This window comes from Stereum hirsutum (genome assembly GCF_000264905.1).
Source record: "Stereum hirsutum FP-91666 SS1 unplaced genomic scaffold STEHIscaffold_5, whole genome shotgun sequence".
Classification (NCBI taxonomy): domain Eukaryota; kingdom Fungi; phylum Basidiomycota; class Agaricomycetes; order Russulales; family Stereaceae; genus Stereum; species Stereum hirsutum.
In genome coordinates, this window is record NW_006763135.1 from 64,820 (window position 1) to 89,615 (window position 24,796).

At 50.0% G+C, this 24,796-nt stretch overlaps 5 protein-coding genes across 5 annotated transcripts; 3 read left to right on the forward strand and 2 right to left on the reverse strand.

Moving 5' to 3' along the window:
* Positions 1-725: 725 nt before the first annotated feature.
* On the forward strand, positions 726-1,676 carry STEHIDRAFT_109629 (uncharacterized protein; the record flags this gene model as incomplete). Its single annotated transcript, XM_007302444.1, has 5 exons — positions 726-741; positions 803-947; positions 1,028-1,151; positions 1,217-1,297; positions 1,371-1,676. 5 exons carry the CDS (start codon positions 726-728, stop codon positions 1,674-1,676), a joined length of 672 nt encoding a protein of 223 aa, XP_007302506.1.
* Positions 1,677-3,275: 1,599 nt separating this feature from the next.
* Positions 3,276-7,822, reverse strand: STEHIDRAFT_109630 (uncharacterized protein; the record flags this gene model as incomplete). The annotated part of the gene is made up of 11 exons (XM_007302445.1): positions 3,276-3,606; positions 3,680-4,275; positions 4,347-4,718; positions 4,778-5,239; positions 5,303-5,408; positions 5,461-5,636; positions 5,694-5,940; positions 6,003-6,229; positions 6,291-7,400; positions 7,473-7,532; positions 7,589-7,822. 11 exons carry the CDS (start codon positions 7,820-7,822, stop codon positions 3,276-3,278), a joined length of 3,921 nt encoding a protein of 1,306 aa, XP_007302507.1.
* Positions 7,823-8,735: 913 nt separating this feature from the next.
* Positions 8,736-11,287, forward strand: STEHIDRAFT_167214 (uncharacterized protein; the record flags this gene model as incomplete). Its single annotated transcript, XM_007302446.1, has 11 exons — positions 8,736-8,869; positions 8,923-9,102; positions 9,168-9,300; positions 9,533-9,708; positions 9,765-9,903; positions 9,971-10,102; positions 10,154-10,290; positions 10,343-10,476; positions 10,547-10,579; positions 10,633-10,854; positions 10,923-11,287. The coding sequence occupies 11 exons, from the start codon at positions 8,736-8,738 to the stop codon at positions 11,285-11,287; spliced, it is 1,785 nt and encodes a 594-aa protein (XP_007302508.1).
* Positions 11,288-14,085: 2,798 nt separating this feature from the next.
* STEHIDRAFT_109632 (uncharacterized protein) lies at positions 14,086-15,063 on the reverse strand (the record flags this gene model as incomplete). Its single annotated transcript, XM_007302447.1, has 4 exons — positions 14,086-14,290; positions 14,356-14,429; positions 14,484-14,854; positions 14,985-15,063. The coding sequence occupies 4 exons, from the start codon at positions 15,061-15,063 to the stop codon at positions 14,086-14,088; spliced, it is 729 nt and encodes a 242-aa protein (XP_007302509.1).
* Positions 15,064-18,104: 3,041 nt separating this feature from the next.
* On the forward strand, positions 18,105-24,641 carry STEHIDRAFT_109633 (uncharacterized protein; the record flags this gene model as incomplete). The annotated part of the gene is made up of 14 exons (XM_007302448.1): positions 18,105-18,333; positions 18,399-18,605; positions 18,667-19,679; positions 19,731-20,307; positions 20,373-20,977; positions 21,064-21,792; positions 21,852-22,352; positions 22,572-22,666; positions 22,721-22,934; positions 22,998-23,822; positions 23,870-23,932; positions 23,995-24,123; positions 24,201-24,249; positions 24,490-24,641. The coding sequence occupies 14 exons, from the start codon at positions 18,105-18,107 to the stop codon at positions 24,639-24,641; spliced, it is 5,388 nt and encodes a 1,795-aa protein (XP_007302510.1).
* Between the last annotated feature and the right edge of the window lie 155 nt (positions 24,642-24,796).

Below are 24,796 nucleotides of genomic sequence, written 5' to 3' on the forward strand. Positions count from 1 at the left end.
CCATAAGAACTCTCGGTGGCGAGTTGAAATGTACGCATAGTCCTCTAACCCCTCCAGAACCATTGTATCAACACCATCGTCTACACGGAGAGTCATATGATGTCCAATAACCTAACCGTGACGACTGTTCAGCCCGACGTTCTTAGAACAGACGTCATCGAGGCAGCTTTAGGTATGGGTGTGTGGGGTACGTATATCTTGGCTCTCCATGCACCACAGCAAACTGCTGACCGTCCTCTCCCAGGAATATACAGCGTTCTCTTCGTCGCGGCGACGTACACCCTCATGTAAGTCCAGATCCCACGTCGTTGCCTGTACTGGAAGGGAAACTGATTTTGTACTCAATACCGGCTTGGAAAGAACACAAGGGTTGAAGAGCTCAAAAGCACGCCGGGTTCTCCTCCCTCTGACAATCGTGATGTTTTCTGGGGCATGCGTTGTCGAGATCACCTACATCTGGAGCTTCATAATCAACATACAAAAGATCTCGTACCCGGCTTCTCTGGCCCCAGTTCACCAGTACGATCAAATCTACAGGTGTCTCGTAGTTTTTAGTCGAGTGAATGTCAGTCCAACAAGTCTTCCTACAGCATATATCGCTTTGATTTAGGCTCACCTCTCCACTATTTCTTCATCAGTATATAATAAGCGATGGTGTAGTTTGCTGGCGAGCATGGGTCCTGTATCCATACAGCAAACGAGTCCGGTTTCTTCTTTCGCTCTGCATGCTGTGTAGCATGGGTGAGTGGGCAGCTTAGGCTTCTGATCCTGTGGGATTTGCATTCATTGAAATATACTATAGCGGCGTCATTTGTGGATGGTACACTCTCGATCCGATACGAAACGCGAAACCACGTCAACTTGACCGATAAAGAGTCTCTCTCGCTCTTCATCCCACTTCTCTTCACGAATGTAGTGGCTACATCGTTGGTCGGTTGGAAGTTTTGGTTAGTACAAGCCACTCAATCATACCCCACGTCACCGCAACCATTTCATCCTCTCAATGGCGTTCACGTACACTTCGCAGGCAATGTCGTCGCGACATAGCTGCAAGTATTTCGCACGACGACGGGGCGATGGTGAACAGGTCTGCTGTCGTACGAGTTTTGACACTCCTTGTCGAGTCAGGGTTCCTTTATATCTTATACTGGGTAACTTCAAACAGCAGCTAGATACTACTCAGAAACGTGATTAACGTCGCATCTTTCGGTGGTAGATTATCACAATGGCGAGCGCTCTCTCCATATTAGGTGGTCTAGCGGACGGTATATTCGAGTGCATTCTTCCGCAGGTAGCTGTACGTACTCTAATCTTTCCTCTCTTTACTCTTTCACTCACCGCACATTTCTTTGACTCACGACTTCGCACAGGGAATATATCTGAGTGTAGTCATCCTCGTCGTCTCTCTCCAGAACCCATCCAATCCATCTGCATCCATTCTTACAACCACCGGGGTCGAGGGTTATCCTTCCGGAGCTATGAGATTTGCATCTGCGCATAACTCTGCCGGTACACGGTTATTTGGCACTCGTGGTATGAATTCGACTGGGCGCGGACCGGGTGCACCTTGCATTGGTCCAAGTTTTGTGGAGAAGGTGGAAGGGCTGGGGAGAATGGGTTTGGAGGAGAGTGAACAAGGGTCGGGCGAGGGTCTGGGTGCAAAAACATCTATGTAAGTTTGATGGTCATTCGGTTATGGGGAGAAATGACAGTGTACTTCGAGGTGTATGAATGAACGAGGGAAACACATCTCGTTTCATGGGTAAAGCATTCTCAGAGTCTCATCGACATAACATATTCTCCGAAGAAACGAGAGTATAAAATCGCTTGCAAAGGTCCATGAATCTCAATCGTGCATAGTTAGGCCGCGTCGCTGGCAGTCGATTCGACTCGAAGAGGGAGAAAAATCGCCAGCCACACTTCCGCACTCACATTCAATCGGAGTTTACGGCTGAGCCGGCTCGGCCTATCCTAACCACCTGGCGATGACGCTTTCTCGTACGAGCTCGTTCTCTGTCTCTCGGTCACCGTCTGGCTCCCTCTGCTTCAATCCCGTGCAGCCGACTCGTACCAAGACAACCTCACAATTCAGCATTATAAGTAGTCTGAAACCTATGTCGTCAAAATCGACGTCATTTTCCTAATTGCAGTCTCTAAGCCATCCCAAAGAGTCGATCCGACGCGCTGTAACGCCGGACCAAGGGAGGCTTGGTTGTTCGCATGATCGCCCTCGTTTCCTCCGTCGTTCTCAGCACCGTAGCCAAGCCTTGCACGCACAAGACACATGCTAGCTCCGTGGATGCTGCTTATAATATCATGGCTCTGTGTCTATGCTTCTGCCTGGGTTGGAAGCTGAGCATCGCTATCACGGTCATGTTTCCACTAGTTTCCAATCACTTTCAACATATCTCACACTTGGACCTTTAGGAATGTGCACAAGGCTTCTTCACCGCACAGAAACCACCGGCGTTGGAGTCTACCAGCATTTTTCCGAGTACCATTGAGGGTTGTCGGACATCGGCCAAATCGCACAACTCTGGCGGACTATTTTGGGATTGCCTCCGGATCACCGGACCTCGCCGAACGCCACCCATTCCCGTCAGCCTCTGTCAGGACTCGCAGGACGTCGCACACAATTGCGAGCAGTGACCAGGCATTGCAGAGCTGGAATCACAGTCCTCCGACGGGCCCATCCATTCTTGCTGCATGGCAGGGGCGACACCGCCTGCCAGTGCCGTTGACCCCAGACGAAACGAGCGCCACACAGTCATCGTGCATACGCTTGATTACGTGCGCTGTTGATTTTCGTCGTCGTCGACCTTCAGGTTGGCCTTCCTTTCTTACGCGACTCTCGACGTTGAGACGTGCTGCTCTCTCGCGCCTATAGTGGATCCACACCCTGGCAACCCCTTCCGGGGCAGTCGTGAAATTGTGGATCCGTCGCGTGTACCGCTTCGTTCATTGTCCAAGACCGGCCGTCGTACTGTCGCGCAACCCTCACATGACCCAGCGCGATACTTCGAGAGGATAGAGGGCCAATTTATGTGATGGGAAGCTTCCTTAGGCAGTGGATTAAGGCATTACTAGTGTGTCTTTCCACTTTTTCCATCCACCGACTTTCGCTGACTGAGCTTGCCGTGCTCATTTATCTCCAGACTCGTCTCTTGCTACGTTTAGTCCATAACACTCAATGTACTATAACATGTGCCATAAAAAATAGTATGTTGTTTCGAGTATTGGTATCGTGTGCGAAGGAAACCAGCGATATGTAAGAACTAGTATGAGTCAAAACCGGCGGCTGCTAGGATGTCGCCGTCGTCCGGCTCTTCGCCTGACCCTCCTTCGTCATCGGAATCCTCGTCATCGTCAGAATCCTCTTCGTCTGAGTCGCTCTCGTTGTCCTCTTCCTCACCCTCTTCATTTTCTCCTGGAATGTCTTCCCCAACCGCTTCCGGTACGACTCCGACTTCCTCGGCTCCTTCATCATCCTGCCACAATGCACCGGCTGCCGGGACATCGAGTCGAAGGCTTTCGTTGCATGAACTAGTGCTCCTGTGCCCTACACCACCGCCGCGGAAACGCATAACCATATCTCGATCAACGAACCTAGCAATATGGTTTATTATCACGAGAACGGTTGAGACACCCATCCGAGGGTAATAAAAGATATAAGACTCACATATTCACGTACATGGAGTCCCAATCGTCCTCCTCGTCCTCGATGTTCTTGCCATGGGAGCGAGCGAGTGAAGGACTGGCGAGGAGTGTGGATGTACGGCCATAGTGGTACGCAGGAATGATGTGTGCGCCGCGGACAACATCAGCCGGGTTGACGAAGCCAAAGGCATCCGGTACATCTTCGTGGACGAAGCGGAGACGAGGAAGGCGTTTCCTCACCCAGCCGTAGTCGTTGACGGGATCGGTATACCAACGGACCCACAGGAACTCGAAACGCTGCCAGTCCCCCGCTTCGCCGTTAAGGCCACGGTGGCGTAGCATGCAATGAAACACGCAAATGACGCGTGCATACCAATATGGATGTGCGCCATCCCGCTCGTCGTTCGAAAGCACCATGATATCGCGACGCTTTCGAGGATTGATGGAGTCCTGAGCTCTACGAACGTCGTAGGTGGTGTAATTGATGCGAAGACGACGGTGGCGATAGAAGCGGTTTTTCTGGATTTCGATGTTATCGCGCTCTTCAGGTGAGAACTCACGCTCCTCGATGCCCATAAGCCGTGCATATGCATGATCTATGAAACGGATAGCGAAGTCCTGCAGGGATTCAAAAAAAAAGGAAAAAGCCCAATGAGAGAATGACACAAGTATGTTGCTAAGGGACAAACCTTGAGGGCGGGATCAGTACCACCATGTGCATCTAGCCAGGTATCGAGCTCGACGACATCCCTTTGAGATTGCGCAATGTGGTGATGATCCTCCGGGTTTGTGTACGGAAGAGGCTCGTCGGTTCTTGAATTGCGCTTGCGACGACGTTTGGTTGTCTTGACTTGTTGGGAGGCGGGGTCTTCGTCGCCGGTTTCGCGTTCTACACTGCGTTCTACATCAGCACCCGCGATCTCAGGGTGCTCCTTGATTATGTTCGCGTACAGGCGCCGCATGAATCGTTCACGGGCTTCATGCTGAGCTAGCTGCTTCTCAAAATTGTTCTTGCTGGTCCGTTGGAATCGTTGCTTTGAAATAGGATGTGCCACTTCTACCTATATATATCACCGATGATTAGCGACAATGTACAACATTGGATTTTCAGCGAACAAACCCATTGTGTGCTATAAATATCCGTAGTTCCGATATATCGTATAGCATCAGGGTAGTCAGCTAGTCTGTGTGTCTTGTAGGTACATAGATTGAACGGTTTGGGTTTGGATGTGGCGACGGTGGGTGGTGGCGCAGGCTGAGTCGTAGTGACAGTAGTTGTCGAGTAGTCGGAGGTGGTATTCGTGGCGGCGGCGGCGCGTTCTGCTATTCGAAGCTCGCGTCTCGCCCGGGCTCTAGCCTCTCGTGGCAGCTCGAATGTTGTGAAATAAGTGCAGGTTTTGTCTGTGAACTTTCGCAGCGAGTTCCCAGCCTCGATGCAGATGTTGTCGAACTCTGCTAAGGTAGACGTTAGATGAAGGCGCATTTTTCCGTATGCATGCCATGATGAAAGGTCGAAAAGGAGGTCAGAGATAGTTTTGTCGTGTTCGTCGGGGAAAAGGCCCTCAAAGACTGGGATGGCGCACTAAAGATCAGAAGTTGAGTGCATGAATTGGCGATACCGGTGCTCTTAACAACCATGACAGACCTGTAAAAGATCCTCAAAATCCCGCGCGGCAAGCTTCTTCATGAGGGACGCGTTTCGATGAAAACGCCGTATCGTATCACGACCAAAAGTAGGCACCTGTCGGTAACTGGACAACGTCAATTGTGGCACTTCTGGGGGTTCAGATAAGAGTGATATACCGTTCATTCAGGATATCCTCCTTTCCTTCCTTGAGAGCGAGGATGATACGAATTAAATGAGTGAATATTGCCTTCCAGACACCGAGTTCAAACTCGTGTAGAAGGTCGACTAGTAAGAGAACATAATAATTAAACTGTTCGAGGAGGTCGAGTTGGTCGAGCTTGGAAAATGCGTTCTAGATAGAGCCTAATAGTCAGTAATGCTGGAAGGAGATAAATGAATCGATACATACACGGATAGGAACGGTAGAATATTGCATTATCTCATCTATGCTGGCAGCGTTGACTGGCACTCCAGACTCGTAGATCGCACGGCGGGCATGCTCGACCTGGACCCGGCGAGGGTGGTTGTCGATGCGAGTCTTCTGCTGCCGGGTGTGCATATCCGACTTCATGCCGACCTTCCGAATGTCTTGCTTTTTGACGAGACAGCTTGGGCAGGGGCAAGTGCCGAGGTTCTTGATATTTGCGATGAGAACTCTGTGCGAGTAAGGTGGAGTGTCAGTACAATGCAAAAACGATTCGGGAATAGGAAAACTTACTTCTCTGGGTAGTCCGCAGAGTATGAGAAGAAGCGAGGGAAGAGGCGGCGAACAATACCGTCGCCACAACGGACGAGAATACCATTCTTGTATGCCTCAAGAAACTCAGGATCGAGGAGAAGGTCCCAGATAAGCTGGAAGAGATCACGCTTGCAGTGCGTGAGGACTTCGGGTTTGGCACTGTGTCCGTAGGCCTGTCGATATGTGTCCTGGAATGTCTCAGGAAGCTATATAGAACGAATGTAATGGTGAGATCAAAATGTATGATGAACTATAATAGAAACTCACCGAGGGAATGTAGGCGAGGTGATGACATGAATGAGAAGATGACTTGCCCAGCGTGTATTTTGACTGAGCGCCAGCCCTCAGGTAGAAGGGCCACAGCGAAGCATCGCCGAATTGGGCTAGATGTGTTGCGTCCGATCCCAGAAGCAAAGGTGCGACGATGTATTCACAAGAGTCAGAGTCGCCAGGAAGGCGCGGAAGAGAGGAGATCGCAGCGTGAGCTTCGAGCATAGCAGGGGAAGAGTACAGTTCGCCGTAAATCCGCTCGTCTAGACCACCGGGCTCCTCTGGTTGTATATATTGCTCGAATGGGGTAGTGTGCAGAGTGGGAGCGATAGCCTCGTCTCCGTAGACCTCACGAACTATGTCGAGGATCTTCCGATGACGAATATGCTCGACAATCAAAGGAGGCGCGGATTCTTCGGACTCCCACTTTACCTTTGCACATGGCAATCGCAGTGTCACGGACGAATCAATCCAGCCGCTGTCAGAGCGTAGAGGATTGGCACTATCCTCAAGGTACTTGTCGAGGCGCTTACTCTCACGGGCGAAGTTAAAGTCCTTCACGTCGCTCGCCGGAAAATGTTGAACCAGCTTACTGAGTCGCGTCGTCTCCGGTCCCGATTTGACTCGAGGACCCGAATAGTGCCAGTACATCATAAGTGCTGTGCCTAGGTTCTCGAACGGTGCAAAAGGGTTGTCAGAGTCGGAAGGAAGGTCGGATGAGAGACCGCCACCAGTAGAAGTCGTGGTTGCCGATGCAATCGATGGGTGTTGGAGTGTTGGAGTATCGCATATACTGTCGAGGGACGCCCCGAGCTCGGGTATGTGGGACGGCTTGTTTGGATAGACGCGATAGACGCCGAGTTCGTTCGGTGTTGTCGTGACAGGTATGGGAGCAGGTCGCTGTGGCGTGAGTGGTTCAGAGGCGGGAGGCAGAGGTGCAGGCGGTTGCGGAAGTTCGATTGGGTTCGGGGTCGGAATATGAGACATCTTCTTGGCTTCAAGACCCGGTACATAGTCGATTAGGCGTTTTGGTGCACGTATAGGGCGACCGGAACGTCGAGAACGGAGCACTTCGGCGGCGGGTAGAATACTGTCCTCTGTGATCATCTATTTGCCAAGAGAATAACGATATCAGGATGAGTCTACGTGAACATAGAGATGAATCGAGGTGCAACTCACGGCATTGACACTGTCCTCAATGGGTGATATACGCAAGTCGCCATCTATATCGATCGGTGCCTAAAGAAAAAATTGTTACTACAATCAAGTAGAGATATAGAAAAGACGACATTCACCGTGTTATGTGAACCGCTGCTGGACGCGACTGGTAGCGCTGTTAGATCGCTTCGTGGAGCGAGATGGATGCGTTTTGAGCTCCCAGAAACATCTGCTGCAGGAGCGCCGGGGCGTTTCACTGGTACAACCTTCCGTGCTCTGTCTTGATCACATTTTTCTCGATGTTTCAAGAGCTGGCGATTCGTTGTAAAAGTGTCTTTGCTGCAGCCGGGACATTTGAGCCTTGGAGGCATGTTGGAGATATTCGGAGAGGGTGTGGTGGTGATGGGAAAGACCAATGAAAGACGCGAGAACGAAAGCCCCAGAATACAGGAAGTAAGGTAAATTTGTTCGGGCCGATGGAGCGAGACCCGGAGCATAAATGAGCGATGCCTTATGGCTGCCATCAAGAAGCACAGTTTAAACTCGAAGGCCGGTGACTCCATGAAAGCTGCAGGTAGACAAGTGATCATTTCACAGTCCACCATCTGTCCATAAGTGTTAAGTTTGCCGGCTGGAGGTCAGTGCTTTTCAAAAGATAATAGCGTTGAAAATATCCCCGACTTCATGTAGAGTGATCCTTCCTCAACATACATTTATGACGAGGATCAAAACCCACCGGTCGCTGAGCGGATCAGTGTTGGCATCATGATATGCGAGCTTCCTCTTCGCAGAATGAAGTGTGTCGAGCCATAAAGCTAATGGACTACCTTTCCAGGTGGTCATGCAGAAAATACCCAACAGAGCTTTTGGAAAACCACTAGCATTCAAAGACCAAGGAGTCGTCCGTACGAGATCTGAGAGTCAAGAATCAAGCAGATGATAACGGGTTCCAAGCAGGTTCTGCGGATTAAGTATTGCAAAGTCGACTCGACACTCGAGTGAAGCCATCAAACAGCTAGGTATTTTCTGACGGCCATTGAAAGGGATCCACTCGCACTGTAGTTCGTCAGAAAGTTATTCTCGTTTCACCTACTTGTGAGCGTCGTACACGGTACAGCGCGTGCCCAGATGGTGGTCGTGCATAGCAAGATCGCAAGACGTCCGGATTGGGCGAGAACACCCCACGTGCTACGATCAAAATCAAACTCCGACCTCGTCCAAGTTCACTTATATCCTGGGCGTGGCACCTCCGCTCGCTCGTTCTTCTTCCTCCCCTCCACCAGTATGCCCTCTGCCCCAGTGTCCTCCTCTTCCAGCTCCTCTTGTCCCCCCTCATCCAGCTCTTCCTCTGACGAGAGCCGCAATACATCTGTTCGCGACACGTCTGACAGCGTAGAGAACGATGCCACACAAGATGAGTGCGTTTGTATTTACTTCTATCTTTGAATTTAAACTGATTTACTGCTATCAGGAACAACCCATTCGTCAAGGCATCTCGCTGGATTTCACGTGGCTACGATCTCTTTACTGGCCTTAGGACACTCTTTGAGGTCGGTATGGCTCTCGACGAGCTTGTCATGCTTGAAGAGACCGAGGAGAACAGCGAACCAGGCCTGACCCTCGTCACGAAAATTGGTATCGTACACGGTCTGTGAGTACTCGTCTCTTGACCATACTCCTCTCTACCGTGGTAGATGCAGAGCTGAGTGCGTTCAGGGATGACGATGAGGTTCTTAGGTGCCAGAGAGCATACAAAAACATCCTAGCTCATGTTCCCGGCCTCGCTAAGTGTATGGCCGAATTCGTCGACGCTGGCGATCTCACGGACTTTTGGAATAAACTTCAGAAGGTATGTTGCACGCTACGTAGCCGTTGGTTTGCTGGAGTTTCCCAATGATGTACTTCCGTGTACATGCGGTCATCTACGGATATTGATACGTGCATATATGCCTGCACGACAGCACGCATTCAGTCTACCTGCATATATGCGGGTTCTCTACTGTATCTATGCTCAATGCTGCATATATGCGTCATTTTTGTGACTCATATTAATTATACAGCTTACTAATGTATACCAACAGGTTAGATCGTCTGCGAACTCCGGTAAAAACGAGGACTCCTGCAAGTTCAAGAAGTCTCTCGCGGAATACGCTGGTGCCACCTCGACTGAAAAGAACAGGGGTTTCTGGAGCCCCTTCTATGGTCGCCTCCTGACTCCTTCGAGCTTACTCGTAGAGTATGATGCTGATCCTGTGGAGCAAGTTTCTCGCTTTTACTTGCTCACCACTGTCTAACGTTGTTTATCTTGGACAGATTCTGCCGCCAAGCGCGACTCCCAGGAGGCGACGTCAGGATCACCGACGCTGAACTCCCCAGTTTGGTATACCCGTGTGGTGTGTGTAACCCCGAGGATATCCTCGAAGGTTTCACACAGACCGAACTTCTCGTACGAGTATGTACTACACTCTTTTCATCATCGCATACAACGTGTTATTAGGCACGTACTAATTCATGACAAGTTTGGGCGGATGGTTCTTCAAGGGCCGACATACGCCATGGAAGAGCCGAAAGCCCCTATGCAAAGGGGAAATTCCAAGAAGCACGACATACGGAACGTCACCGAAGATTTTGTCGCGTACTGTGTCACACAAGTAGGTCATCTCTCGACTGTTTCTAATAAACGGCTTTCCAGACTTCTACAGGTTCGTATCGCCGTGTCCGGAAATGGGTTCGTCGAATTAGACGGGCTATTTCACAATGTCACGCTATATTCGACCGTCGTCAGTCTTATCCGACTGAATCCGGCTAAGAAGAAGTCAATTTTAGCATTCTGGAACTTGTGAGTTACTCTGTTATCGTTCGGAGTATCGCTGACACAAGCATGTATGAAGGAAATGTTTTGGCCATGAGGACGGTTATGTACAAAAGAAACGAAAAGCACAGGCCGGCGAACCTCTCTCTGTTCTTGAGAGAGCGAGATTGCAGAACACTGCTCAGGTTTCTCCCGAAGTGGCGCCAGCAGGACGTACGTCCCCCGTGTATCTTCTCTCGCTGTTGTCACACCTGTCGAGTCTGCTCTGACGAACTCTATCAAGCCACTGTGTCAGCTGCTACCGAGTTAGGCACTGGTACGTCCAATAACCTTCCCGATGTTCGCAATTTAACTTGATTCAATGATCAGGCCCGAACACCGTCCCTGCTGCGACGTCCACCGAGCACAACCCTTATCTCACGACCGTGTCTACATCAAGAAATACAGGCGACGCTGCTTCCGTTTCTGCTCGGTCTGCTGGCGACGCTGGAGATTCTCTTGGCTCTACGGCGGTTACTACTTCAGTGGATTCTGTGTCCGAGTCTCTCAGCGAGCCTGTGTCCAACAGTAATGTCCACGATCATTCCCCTCGTGCGCATCCTCCTCCAATTGGTTTTGTGTTACATCTCTGATCATCACATTTCCCACTGCATGCACAGCGACAAGCATTTCCAGCTCGCACACGACCTCATCACTCTCCATTGACTCTTCCGACATTCCTAATGGCTCTCATGCATCCTCTCAAGACGTAGTCTCTGTGTCTTATCCTGCATCTACGAACACGACGCCACCTTCAACATCATCTATCTTCGAGCCGCTCCCCTCTGGCACTGAGAGCCGACTGGCCTCTGCGCCGAAAGAGAAGATTATTCTACGATCACAAGCACCTCGGTCCACGAAGAAGACGAACGGTGCCGCTGCAGCGAAGAAGCGCAAAGCGAAGGACGCCGTTGATGGAGATGGTGCGGAGATGCCTGCCCCTCCGAAGGCTAGGAGGAAGTTGAATGGGAAGAAGACTGGATAGCAGCGGGCGATCCCGACGTGTCTTCTTGTACATTTGCTGTGACCGCGTCCTTATTATTTTCCTTCTTCGCTCGTGTACGCTGTAGGCATCAGATCCCGGTGTACTTAAAGTAATATCTTGCAATCACTCGTGATACATGCTTTCTCTTGTGTGCGATAGCGACGGTTGTTCGAGATCACCGCATCTAGTAAGTCTTGCCCGCTCTCGCGTTTTGAGCTATTCTCGCGAGAATTTACTTACGTAGGCAGAGATACAAGCCTCTCGCAGAGAAATGGCGTCCGAGGGCCTATTTTAGCTCTTGCTAGACCTTTTGGCCTCTCGCGTGCGCTCGTGCGAGCCTTGCAATTTGGCCGATGGAGCTGGCAAGGTAGGTTCAGATGTCTTTCATTTGGGGCAGGCGCGTGGTCGCCGGCCAGACGTTTATCCTTAATCACTGCCCTCACTGTGGCTCAGGGAAGCGCGTTCATGCTAATCTTGGGGCTTCAGGCGTTCATGCCCAAATTTACATCGTGCAGTGCTGACGCGGGGTGCTCCCTCGTGGCTCAGCACGATTGTCTTTTTCTGGAATTCGTGACGAGGAAAAATGCCCATGTTGCATACTATACGTCTTCTTGGTGGATTGAGTTCATTCTCGATGCTCAAGCCTATAAGGATCCTCGGAAAGATATTCAGTTTTGGGTGTTCAAAGTCATGATGCCCGCCTAGTTATTAGGCGACTGCGGAGCACGGTGACACTTCGTGTATTGAACTGGCTTCATGGCAGTGACGGCACGAAGAGAAAAATGATACACGTACCCTGAACATACGTTCTTGCACATGTTCTTGCACTTCATCACGCGTGCGAGTTGGGGGAGCATACGTACAATTGAGACGGGCCCCCCAAAATGTATCAAGAACTTCGACCAACGTTGCGTACCCCGCTGGAAATATATCCCTCTCTAAAGTGTCTTTCTAGGTAAGCCGCATGGCAGATGTTCCCATATCAGGTGTTTCAAAGGCAATTCACAGGAAATAGTCTCATGTTCGAACATCGTGGTGTACCTTCTATGGAATGGAACTCTAACCGAAGCACTGTAGCTCAAAAACCCTTCTGAAGGCTGAGTTACGTCGTGAAGTGGAATATGGTCGTTGTCACTCGTTCTGGACAGACCCAGAATGTCTCATTCCAGCGGTAGATATGCCCAACTCTGTCTATTTATTGACGTCGCAGAAAATGAGGGGTCATCTTTGCTTGCCTCTATTAGCTGTTGCAGCCGATGCACGATGGTGCACATTCTCCTCACACGTTGATGCGATCTCAGAAACCAAATCGACCGCGGTGCGGTAAATTGGGACCTCAGACAGCTTTATCTATTCCTGCGGGGAGCTTTGGCGTGTGTATTTGATTGACATGAGGCATTGTGCTAATACTCGTCCAATGTTTAGGAATTTTATCCCGCATTCAAAGTAGCTTCTGGTGCAGAGACAACAACACGTGGTTCTCCGCTCATCGCAGTCACATAGCCCTTGAGAAAAAAGCGGGAACAAGGTGGTCGATCCAACTGTCCAACCAGAACCGTCCTTCAGTCGCTTATTTCCCATCGACTCCCGCTGTCCCGCTCAGGTCCCGCCCAGTAATAATTCACATGTAATTTATCTGCGCCACCTCGGCAGTATAAAACCATGTCAGTCGTTTAGTGAAGTACCTCATCCATTCGGACCCACACAGCAGCACTCATCGTTTCGAGCCCTCACCCAAACAACGAATCATCCAACCATGCAGTTATCCATCAAGACCGCTTTCTTCGCCCTCGCCGTCTTCTTGCCTCTTGCTTTCGCTGCTGCTCTCGAGCAGCGCACCGAGGACATCGAGTGCAAGCCTATCCTCCAGTCTTGCGCTGTCGATGCTGAGTGCTGCGCCGATCTTTGCGTTGCTGGCGTGAGTATTCTTTCATTATCCCTCTGTTATCCCAGGATTCAGTCTCTTGAGCAATTTGGTTGATGATATTATGCTCAAAGCTCTGCCTCTGAGGCACTCTGCCCCTTTATATATCCAATGGGACAAGTTGAACGTTCGTCGAGGTCGGTACTCCCTTTCAACATCATTTTTCAGGCTTTGATTCCGATCTCATTCTCCATTTATTATTCTTACATTAGGTATCGGAGCAGCTGGATCTGGTTGTATGGACCGGGGAGTAGTACTGTATGAGCTGTCAATATGTTGAAAATATTTCGATTGTTGATTTATGCGGATAAATATAACGTGGATGACCAGAATTGAACGGTATGACCCTCAATAAGGACTGAGCTCGAGCGGTGCAATGTCAATGATCGTATACTAAGACGCCGTCTTAGGAGTTGGGGCCACTGTGGCGCTACTATGAACGTCTCTAGCGTCGTCTACACTATTTCTGTACTCTTTCCCATGCGGACCTCATAGTTCACTGTAAGACTTTCAGGACGGATCGACTCCAAGATAACATCTAATAGCGCGCGCATCCGGCCTTGTTTACTTTGAGCTAAAGCTTCTATGCAGGCCCTGACGCGCAGTATACTGTGTTATATCGGGGCATCCTCGCTGATTGACAATATAAAGATACAAGAAAATAGCAGGCCCTTCCCCGCCCTTCCCCAACCTTCGTGGCTTGTGTTTTCTACGCGCGGATAGACCAACCTTGAAACCCGACCCTCTACCTATGTGACACATCTCAGTCTCTAGACAATGCCGTACATCTCTCCTCTTCCAATGCAAAGCATTTTGACAAAATATGTGGAGCCTTATCACTGGAGTACGCAATGAAACGGGACTTCAAGTACTATTACTCTGAATGCCGTCTTGAATGTGTTTGCGACTCGCACCCATCCCAATTCGAAAGCGAGGACCAACGGCGGGTAGGGGGGTTGGTGGAAGCAGAGCTGGAAGAAAACGCTGCCTCATAGCTCGAAGAGTAATCTATGGATACCGAGGCCGAGGGAGGTATGATATCGGTGGGAGACGGTGCCGACGAGGGAGGAGTAATGGTACTGGAAATGAAAATGACCCCAAGTGTAAGCTTAAATGATCATTAGGACTGGATGAGAGAACATACAATGCCGGTAGATTTTCACCGTAGTAGCTATTATCTGGGTTAGGAAAGTCTGGCTTAATCGGCGGAGAAGGGAGCTGCGACAACACATATTCAGTGGAAGTATGCAAAACAGTGGGGAAGGTGCATACCAAAATACTATTCCCGTCGTTATATCGAGAGTGTTGAGCCTGGAGAACGTAGGGGGCCTTCTCCTCATCTGTCATGCGACGCCATTGTTCATTCAATATTCCGATAAGTTTCGTCTGATTGACGCGGCCAGTAGTATCTCTGCATGCATCCTCCAGGTACGGACGCCGCTGATACATGAACATATGCCACGAGTTATGTTTGGGACCTTCTTCGGTCTGGCGTGCTTGTTCACTGGCTATAGTTTCGAAAGGTCGTCGTTCTTCTGGCGTCATTGTATTCCATTCTTCGCTTAGACGAGGCGTCAACTTCTGTGGCCTAAGACTCGGGTGACCTGCAGGGAGCTGAGCCTCAAGTTGAGCTCTACGAGAGGCTGCAAAGACTCGGAAGGGAGTGGGTCCACGATGAGAAGAACAGTTCTGTTTCGATAGTGTGCTCACGTAAGTATGGTAAGATACGGGGTGAAAGAGGATTTTCTTGCCTTTGTGTTCATACTTATTTACCATATAATCGGCGTAAACTGAGAATACACAGGCGAGCTATCAGCTTAGAGGTAGATGGTCGTCGAGGGAGAGGGGTCATGTAGATGCTTGCCTGCGTAACAGTAGTCTTTTATATTACAGACAGTCAAACACGGCCATGTCTCACTCTCCATTTCACCGTGTCAACTGGTGGACCAATCTGAAACATTCAGTATGGATACAACAGCTCAACTAGGCAGATATGCTTCAATAAAGTCAATTGTCCAGATTCTGCTTGGCAACGGTTGTGACCATGAAGTGCCCAGTACCACACTGACCTCGGCAAAGGGATCGTACCTCACATATTTCAAAGTCAATGAAAGACATGTGGCACTCGTAACATCATGGCACATAGCAAGAGCTCCAAGGTGTATGAGATCGATGGTGCTCCGGCTACCAAATGTCTACCAGCGGCGCTGGCACGCAAACTCAGCAAGCGAAACCGCATGCAACGCCCACTCGAACGGAAAAAATCTCCTAGAACGAAGGTTGTCGATGGATGACGGCCTAGAAATACCAATACTCACTTTGACGGACATAATTCGATAAAACGGCGAATCAGTATCGAACCACGTTTGACATCTGGCGCTCAATATCCGGTCGTCTTCCCTCCAGATCTCAGAATATTGGAACTCAGAGTGATATTGTGGCCCAAGAATATCAAGGACCTTGGGGCTTGGGATCGCCTCGATAGCACAGGGAAAGCTCTTAGTTTATTTGGCACAGTAAACGAAAACAAGGCAGTGGAAAGGGAAGATGACGACTATGCATACTAAAAGGATGGTTGAGATGAAGAACGAGAATGTCTAGAATCCTACCTAGCATCATCGTCTCCGCTGTCACGGCCGCGTTCAGGATTGGCTCCTATTCCAGTTCGCAAGCGAGGAATATTTACTGAGAGGAGGGCGTTGTGAGCGTTGAGGATCCGGATTTTGGTGATATATTTCAGGACTATCCGTATGATATGGGTATTGCGAAGCAAAGGAGGGCGAGAAGGACTCAGTAGACACCGGTGTATCAGCGGAAGTAATTGAGTCTTCTGGAGAGTAGGGCGAAGAAGAAGAACCCATGCTGATGTCGCCGTACCCAAAAGGAGGTGGAGCGTTGAAGTAGCTTTGTGGGCCATGAGAGGGGTACTGGAGCTCTGAGGCGGCTTGAGCAGGCATGTGTGACGTTGAGGAGTACCTGAAGGGAAACATACATCATTATTTTGACTAGAACGCGGTAATCCGAATCGCAGGAATAAAACACTGGCCTTGATACATCAATTTGTTCTTGAAGCCTATCGTTCTGGATTACACCGCTGGGACCGTTAGTAATACTGACACGCTCCGAACGTCGAGCCTTCTCTGCCCATGATTGCTTCTCCACTGCAGGCATCTTATCCCAAGCCAGGGAAACTAGTCGGTTTGCAGTATTCGCATCCAAGCCCTCCCCTTCCATCTCGTCGCGCATATACGAGTATTTTGCCAATATATCCCGCTTGAAAGCGTAGAATGCAGCTTGCGCAGGGAAGTCCTGAATGCTCTGAGCGGACGGTTAACAATTTAGCGTGCAATACTAGCTTGTGCCCGCCAACTGCTAGCTTGCGTTAGCTTTTGGCTGGGCAAGCTGAATTGTCCAAGCTAGCTTGCACGCTAACTAACATAGTTAGGTGCCTCGCGTGTGTAGCTTGGACAACTTAGCGTGCACTAGCTTTTACACAGTCAATGCCCGCCCTAGTTAGACAGCATGTACCAGCGTACTAGTATGTAGTTGACGCCTCCGTGCTCGTGGTTGTAATGAACATGAGAGTCGATAGCATACATTCACTTGACCCAGGATAAACTGTCATCGATTTGGTGCTTTGTACAAATAAACAAGCCAACTTCTCCTCAACTCCTGTGGATCAATAAGAGGGGATACACCAATTGTTTCGCACCGAAAGCCGTGACATAGTTAGCAGCAGAGTTCGAGCCGGATATTGCCGCGCTGACTTCGAACCCAAACTTGTCAATGATGGTTGTGAGTGGCGCTCATCGTCTGTCGACGAACCCACGCACGCCAGCATCACACCAGCTGCACAGTAGCCTTGTCATTTCTCGTCTATACTGCACTTTGCTCGTTATCTTGGGCTAATCTCATCTTTCTTCAGGCATTCTTCCTTGCTCAAGCTAGCTTGAAGCTAGCTTGCACGCTGATGAGCACATATGCCCATACGGCACGCTAGCTTGTGTAAACTAGCTTGCAACTTGTGACTTGGATGTGCCATCGACATCTTCATGCTCTGTGGGATAAAAACATTCCTCTCCTTCATCTGTTGAGTCTTGTTTATTTATTGCTTGTGCCCGGCTACTCTGTGGCTCGCTTTCTCCGAGGAATTTCACACCACCCGTGGGCACCACGCTCGCTCAGTTTCTTTGCTAGACACTCAGATGCCAGTCCTCTTCTGGCCCCGATTGTACCACAGCTTACACGCGATATCTTGCTATTGATCTACGATTGAGATCCAAAGCTCGACGTTGACCCGACTATGCCTTCTAGTTGAACTCGTTGCATCGTTCGTGCTGCATTGCTTTCAGCTGGGGAATGATATCTAGTCCCATTTTCTGACAACACATTCAACGGTATACCTGATGTGTCAAAATACAGCTTGGATCATTCTGTTTCTTTGCTGCGTAACAGTCGCCGAATGAGCCTGATTCCATCTACACTGTAACTCACCCGATGTGGGACATATCCTACCCATGCCGTCGCATGGCCATATTTTTCCATGCATAATTAAAGCGCAAAACCGTCTCAATCTCCCTTGTAAGATAATGTGGGATAATGGAGAGCCATTCTAGGCCATGTTGGCCATCCTTTGTGTGGAGGTTGCTGTGTGGCGCGCCACACCAACGATGTACTGAATGAAAGTTGAAGTTCGCCGCTCACACACACCCTGGCTGCAAGTTTCCTTCGAAACTTTTCCGGTGATCACCACTGCCTATAATGTCTATGCAGACTTTTGCCGCTTGCCCTGGCCGTTCCAATTATTGGAGTAGACCTCACATGTTGATAAATCGTTCCGTCCTCAACATTTGCTTCCGTTGAATTGACAGGACCCCGAATTTCGATCATTTTATGACTCGCATTTTCTTCCTTCGTCCCTCGCTCCTCGTCTACGTCCTCCCTCTGCCTCTCTTCCTCCTTCACGGCATGTTCACTCGATTACTGAACCTGTTTGGTCTTGAATGGAAGAAGGACAATACGACACCGCCCTCTTCTAACAAGGGACACAGCCAAGAGAAACAGCACACCGTTCCACAAGCTTCGAACGGCACACCAGCTCAATTATTTGCTCAGAGCACCGGTCCGTACACTTTCTTCTTTTAACCTCAATGTGAGCTCACGGGATTGGCATTATGTATGTGTCAGATGCTGCTACAATCACATCCATCGTCAATCTCGCTTCAAACGCCACTGCCCTCGCACTTGCCTCCCTCTCGCCCGCGAACACTCACCAAGCGGACCTACCTTCGGGCACTGCACAATTAGCACTACAGCGCACCCAAAGTAGCACCACAAGACCAAGTGAAACAGACAATAAAACCAGAGACTTCCAAGCGGACGATTCAGAGCCAGGTATGTGATCCATGTCTCACTGCTCACAAACTCGAAGCTGGAACTCTTCGCGGTGATGTAGATTTTAGGCGCAATTACCCAAATAACACCGTTGTTCGTCGATATGTCAAGGGACAAGAACCGGCTGGGTGGAAGGAAGTCAAATGGGCAATGCATTCGTCGGGTAAGCAAAACTGGCGAGGTAAAAAGTGGCCGCGGTCTGGTTGCTTGGGGGCTATCGTTTGCAATGAGCCGGATTGTGGCTGGGTGACCAGGCCACTCACGACGAAGGAGCGTCGTGAAGAGCAGCTGAAAGAGATATGTGGGCGAGCAGGTTGTGGGAGTACATCCCATGTTCGCCATGTCTGTCATGCCGCCACCTACGTCTACGAGGAGTATGACGAAGCTACTGGGCAGACCTACTCCGTTTGGGAGCACGATGGCGAGCACAAGCACCCGATACCTCCAGGAGGACCAGTGACAGTGGCTGAGAAGGCGCAGATCGATGCTCAGGTTGTTCGTCGTCCTGGAGCGTCCGCTCATGCCCTACGAACGGGAGATCCGCTACCCGGCTCGGTTCCTCTGCCTGATATTAGCCCGAAACTGGCCGATCCTCGAGCTGCACGCTACCAAGTTCAGCAGAGTCAGGAGCGGGTGGGAATACACCACACGAGCTCATCCAAAGGCGGCTTCGCTGGACTAGAGACACTGCGAAAACTTCACAGTGAATTTAAGTCGACATTCGTCGTCGAGATGCAACTTCTGGATGAGCTTTCTATCGTTCTTCAGACACCGTGGATGCTCGAACGACTTCATCATAATGTTGATCTATGGATCACTGAGCGCGACGGCCCGTTATTCACATCTTTACCTATCCAATTCGGTGCCCAAACCGACGGCGATAACAAGTTCTTCAAAGACGGAACGCTCATTCTCACCTGCGTTTATGATACGACTATCGAGGGGTGGGTACCAGTCCTCTATACTTGGCTCGAGCGACAGAACACCAGTCATTTGCGACATCATTTTCGTTGGCTCTTCAAGTGCATCATCGAGCATGCAAAAGGCGACTTCGACCCCAGAATGCTGTTTAATGTATGTGTTACCTCTATTCGTGTTTGCCTGTCACCTTATACCATGGACTAGGTCATGGATTTCTCTCAAGCACAAGAATCTGCCTTCGAACATGAATTTGTCGACGCTCTCATGGCTTGGAAGCAGCCTACCTTCGATGGACTTGCGCCTACGACTCGCTCAACAGCCATGGAGGAAGAGCGCAAGCTCTTCCGCGAGGAAGCCAAGAAGTACAGACGGGGGTGCGACGTCCATTTTACGCGCTCCGCGAAACGCATTAGACGCAGCGGCGCGTTAGTCTCCCCGGAGAACATACCTCTCTTCGACGAGTTCTGCACCATCGTCATCGCACGCTCGACTACTCCATCCCAGTTTGACGACATCGTAGCTCGCGTTCGTGATCGACTTCCTGGAATTCGTGGCTGGCTAGAGTGGTGGCTCCGGCCTAATATTCGTTCCATGGCCTTCCCGTCGCAGTCGCATAGTGATCCCCAGCTCCTTGACGATACACCCAATACTTCTAACCCGGTGGAAACGCAACACTCGCTCCTTCACCACGCCGTCGGTACAGATCACGATCTCATCTCTGGCGTTCAGAACCTTCACCTTCACGTTCAGGAGATGGAAAAGCGTGTACACGCCATCGAAAGTAAGCCTCAAATATTACCTGTTTTCCTTTCGGATCGTCAGTACTGAAGGTTATATGTTTTATAGAAGGTCATATCAATCCTGGTCGAGCACCGAAGACGGCACGGAGATCGACGAAGGCATGGGAGGTAAACGACGGGCGTGCTCCAGATACGCTTGAGGCTCTTCAGGCCGCCACCTCGCAAGAACGAGCGGCTCCACTTGATACCAAACGTCGGACCTCACGACAAGATCATCCTGGGTCTGATGTGCCTTCACAGTCGAGAACACTACCCGCGCCGGAATCGCGTACTCAACCCACAACTCCATCCGACATATCGCATTCGCATCCTACTTCATCAGTGATAACCTTCCCTCGTCTCCTCCATGGGTATCAGTGGAGAGACAACTCTTGCTTTCTCGACGTAGGACTGGAGATCATGTTCCACGTTTACCTCCGTTGGTCACCTCAGCAAAGATCCAGGTTTATCAAAAACTTTCGTGATAACTCTTCCCCCTTAGTCGACATGATGTACCACTTTCAACAGCGTCTCCAGTGGGCGCGATCGCCGGAAGACTCGGAAGAACATAGACTAGCTGGTACACGGCTTCTTGGGCTCGCTCAGACCAAGTTAATCTGCTGGATTGCAGACCGTTGGTCTTTGTGTCCTCGGGGTAGATTTGGCGACTCTGTTATCTGGTTTCAGAACCTTCTAGAGGCGAGTTATCTCCATTATCTGCATGCTTCATCTTCTAATTCTATTCATTCGGTTTCCAGGATTCTACAGACGGACCACCTGGAGACATAGATATCATTCGTCGGGATTTCAGTATCGTACAAAACGTACGGCGTGAATGCGAGGGCGGACACGTCCAAACCGAAAAGATCTCAAATTCCAACATGATTCCACACGTTATATCCGTCTACGACATTCTTATCACTCGACTAGCTCTCTCAGTCAGCGCCGCAGACTCGATTAACCTCCAGGCCTACTTCCAGCATTGCATACCGCGGATCACTCCACGTGTTTCGCATTACGAGGCTTCCAATATGGCCCACAACATCACTGTCGATACTTGTCCTGAGCCTGGTTGCCCGGAGCGTATACGAAACACCCATGTCATCACAGGATGGCCTCTTTTTTTGCACATTGTGCCTGAGACGTCTCAGTCAACCGCGGAGACGTTTGGAGATGGACACTTAGCTGTTCAGCCCATGACCTCGTTTACCATTCGAACACTACCCGTATCCTTTGGAAGCCCTCTATCATTGGGATCAGACTCCGAAGTAGCCCCGGCTGAGGTGGTATATGATATCGTTGCTCGCATTATGTATCGCCAAAACAAGACCCACTTTCAGGCGGAAATTCTCTCCTCGGGTCGAGTATATCTGTACGACGACATGCGGCATTCTGGCATTTCTCAGGATATCGGAGACAAGTCGGTGATGGAACGAGCAGATCCTACGGCAGTACTAATGGTTTATCATCGCCGTTCGTCTTGCTCTGTGAGTCTCTTCCTACAACTTAAGATGTCGTCGCAGAATTGACCTCTCCATAATTATAGTTATCGTACCGACCCGTTGAAGAGCTGGTTCATCTAACCTCCAAGGGGCCCGCATATCTCGACGGTTACGGACTTATGCCAACGCAGAGTGCTGAACACCGACCATCCCCTCAGGCAAAACATCCACCGTCAGCTCCGACCAAACCTCCCCAACCTCCCTTCGTCGAAATTCCTGTCCCACATCCGCAAAACGATCTCTCATCCACCGAGGCAGAAGCCCACACAGCGACAGGCATTCCTCGTCCCTCGAACTCTCAGGAGTATCCTTCTACGAATGCACCAAAGTCGTCAGAAGTTGCTGGTCAGAGCGCCCAACTCTCATCAACTGAACGTCCTGCCTCCGTGGCTCAAAAAGACACGAAATCTACGAAAAGAAAATCCTCGAATGCTCGTCAACTTCCGTTGCCATTTCCGCTCACTGAAGGTGTTAAACGCTCTGTCCCACACTCGAAATCCAGAAATGGTACTCCGAATAGCGTGGACGAATTCTTCGCAGCGACCGTAAGCACCACATATCCTCGTGAACAACGCTCCCGATCGCAGAGTTCATCAATCCTCCCTTTCGACCAAATATCATGCATCGGTTGTTACGACGAGTCTGGAAAACCTGGAAACCACACTCTACCAGCTCTTCCAAATACTGCCAAAAACAATGACGACGACGCCATTCAATGCGGTAGATGTGACCGATGGTCACACGTATACTGCATTCGTACTCAGTGGGGCGTTCCGGAGGACTTGGAGGACTTTTGGATGTGTCAAGTCTGCAGGAAGCTCGCACCCGAAGAGGAGGTTTTATGGAATGATGAGACATAGTAAGTCATTGTCGCTGCACATCTTTTCTCTGTAGGCGCTCATATAATATCTAGCATCGGAAAGTACTTCCTCCTTCCGACAGAAAACTCAGGGAGCACATGTTACCTCGCGAAGGTCGTTTCGCGGGATGTTATCCACGCAGTTATGGAGTGGTTCGACTACAATGTCTACAGAGCTTCGCATGAGCCCGACGCTGAGGGTCAATTTCGTGTGCCTACTCAGAGAATTGTCGAGGCTTTGGACGAATCACATCCGCGAGCTTCCAGGGTAGGTTCTTCTTATACCATATGGATCAGAATAATAGACATCTGAACTCACGGTATATATTAGGCAGGATATATCGAATGGCCTAAGCAGTTATGCCAAGAAGCGCACGAACGATTCTCTTACGAGAATGCGACCATCAGCAGTGCTATTGACGATGCGTTCGGTGCTATCGTAGAGATCCTGATCCGCACTCGATCCCATCCAGTCATGGAGATGTACGACAAGTGGCGACGCTCACCTCAAGGTCGAAGGTCGGTAGTTCTCCGCGGCAATACCTGGGCTGACACTACATTCAACATACCAATTCTTCCTGGTGATTCCTCTCTCTTGGAACGACGAATATCACATCTCCACCGAGTCCTTCAAGAAAGACTACCAGATGAAGTTGAAAAAACGCACTTCGAGCTCGCATTCGAACCCGGATCAGTTCTCCTTCGACTTGTCATTCTTCGGGTGTATCTAGGACGTTCTTCGTTATCGGACCAGGAAATCTTCGACCTTGTTTGTGCTGAAAGTATCCATCCCGTCCCAACCGAGTGGCAGAAGGCAGCTCAGGCGCTATTCGGTGTTTCCATAAACACGGGATCAGAGACTGATTCGGATGCAGGCTATGGCCCGGGGACCGCGGCCATATCTGATCTGACTATGCGCCTAGAACACCATATCGCACGGCGCATAACTCCGAGCGACATTCTTGAAGGCTGTGTGGAGATTCGTACGACATCCGGAGAACCGTACGCCTGGACTGGGTCAGTTGAAAACCAGTTATCGGGAGGCCCTCCATTCTCCGCATTTCGGCCCCGGCCAAAGGCTGCGAAGACAGCGAAACGCGATCGAGATGATGGTGCAGAAAATAATGGAGAGAATTCACAAATTGCGGACTCACAAGTAGGTCCAATCTTCTTCCTCGATGAGTAAGAGCTAACTCTCTCCAGGGTCAAGACACGTCCGTCGCAAAACGACAGAAACTTACAGATGCTGGGGCTCGAACGTCTTTGGTACGAAAACTTATACAAAACCCTCTTTATTATGAGACTGACTCTCCACGATCAAAATACAGGCAGGAGATATTGGGGCAAGTCCTCAGGAGTCAATTGCTGTGAGAAGAGGAAAAGGACGACCAAGAGGCAAGAAAACCCGAGTTCCTGTCGTAGGATCGCGTTCGAGTCGCCGACTGCAGGAGAAGAGTGTATTGGCGTCGGGTATCTAGTGGTAGTGAATGTAAAGTTCCTATCGTGCATGTCGGCATCTATCTTTTATTGATAGGTATGTAGGGTGACGGGTATTTACATGGCTAAGGACGATGAAGAGCCATGTAAACAGGAGTGATCACAGACTATACAAAGACTAGAATAACGGGAAATTAGCTACAAGCTAGCTTAGCCCCGCAACGCACGCCAAGATCCATTAAGTCAGACGCAGCGTGGCCCGCAAGCTAAGCTAGCAATGCACGCTAAAACCATTAAGGCATATGTAGCGTGGCCCGCAAGCTAAGCTACAAGCTAGTCGTTTCGTTGTACAAGCTACTTTGTCAACTCTCGCTAGCTTGTGTTAGCTTGTGCATCAAATGTTAAGCTAGAGCCGCTTCAAACCTTAGTAGCGGTCATCGTTGATCGTAATGGTTTACAAAGGCTTAGCGGACATAGTGTATCGAGCTTCGCGGCGAAAAATCAGACACCGATGTCCGACATCGCTCAGTCATTCTGAACATCGACCGGCTGACAGAGAACAAGCACGAACTGAAAAGTGCTGTACCTCAAAAGCTATATCAAAACTCATGGTAGCTTGTTCAAGTATTTCATGCACAGAGACGTTCGAGAGTATCTACAAGATATAATCTACGAACCTCATAAATATTACCG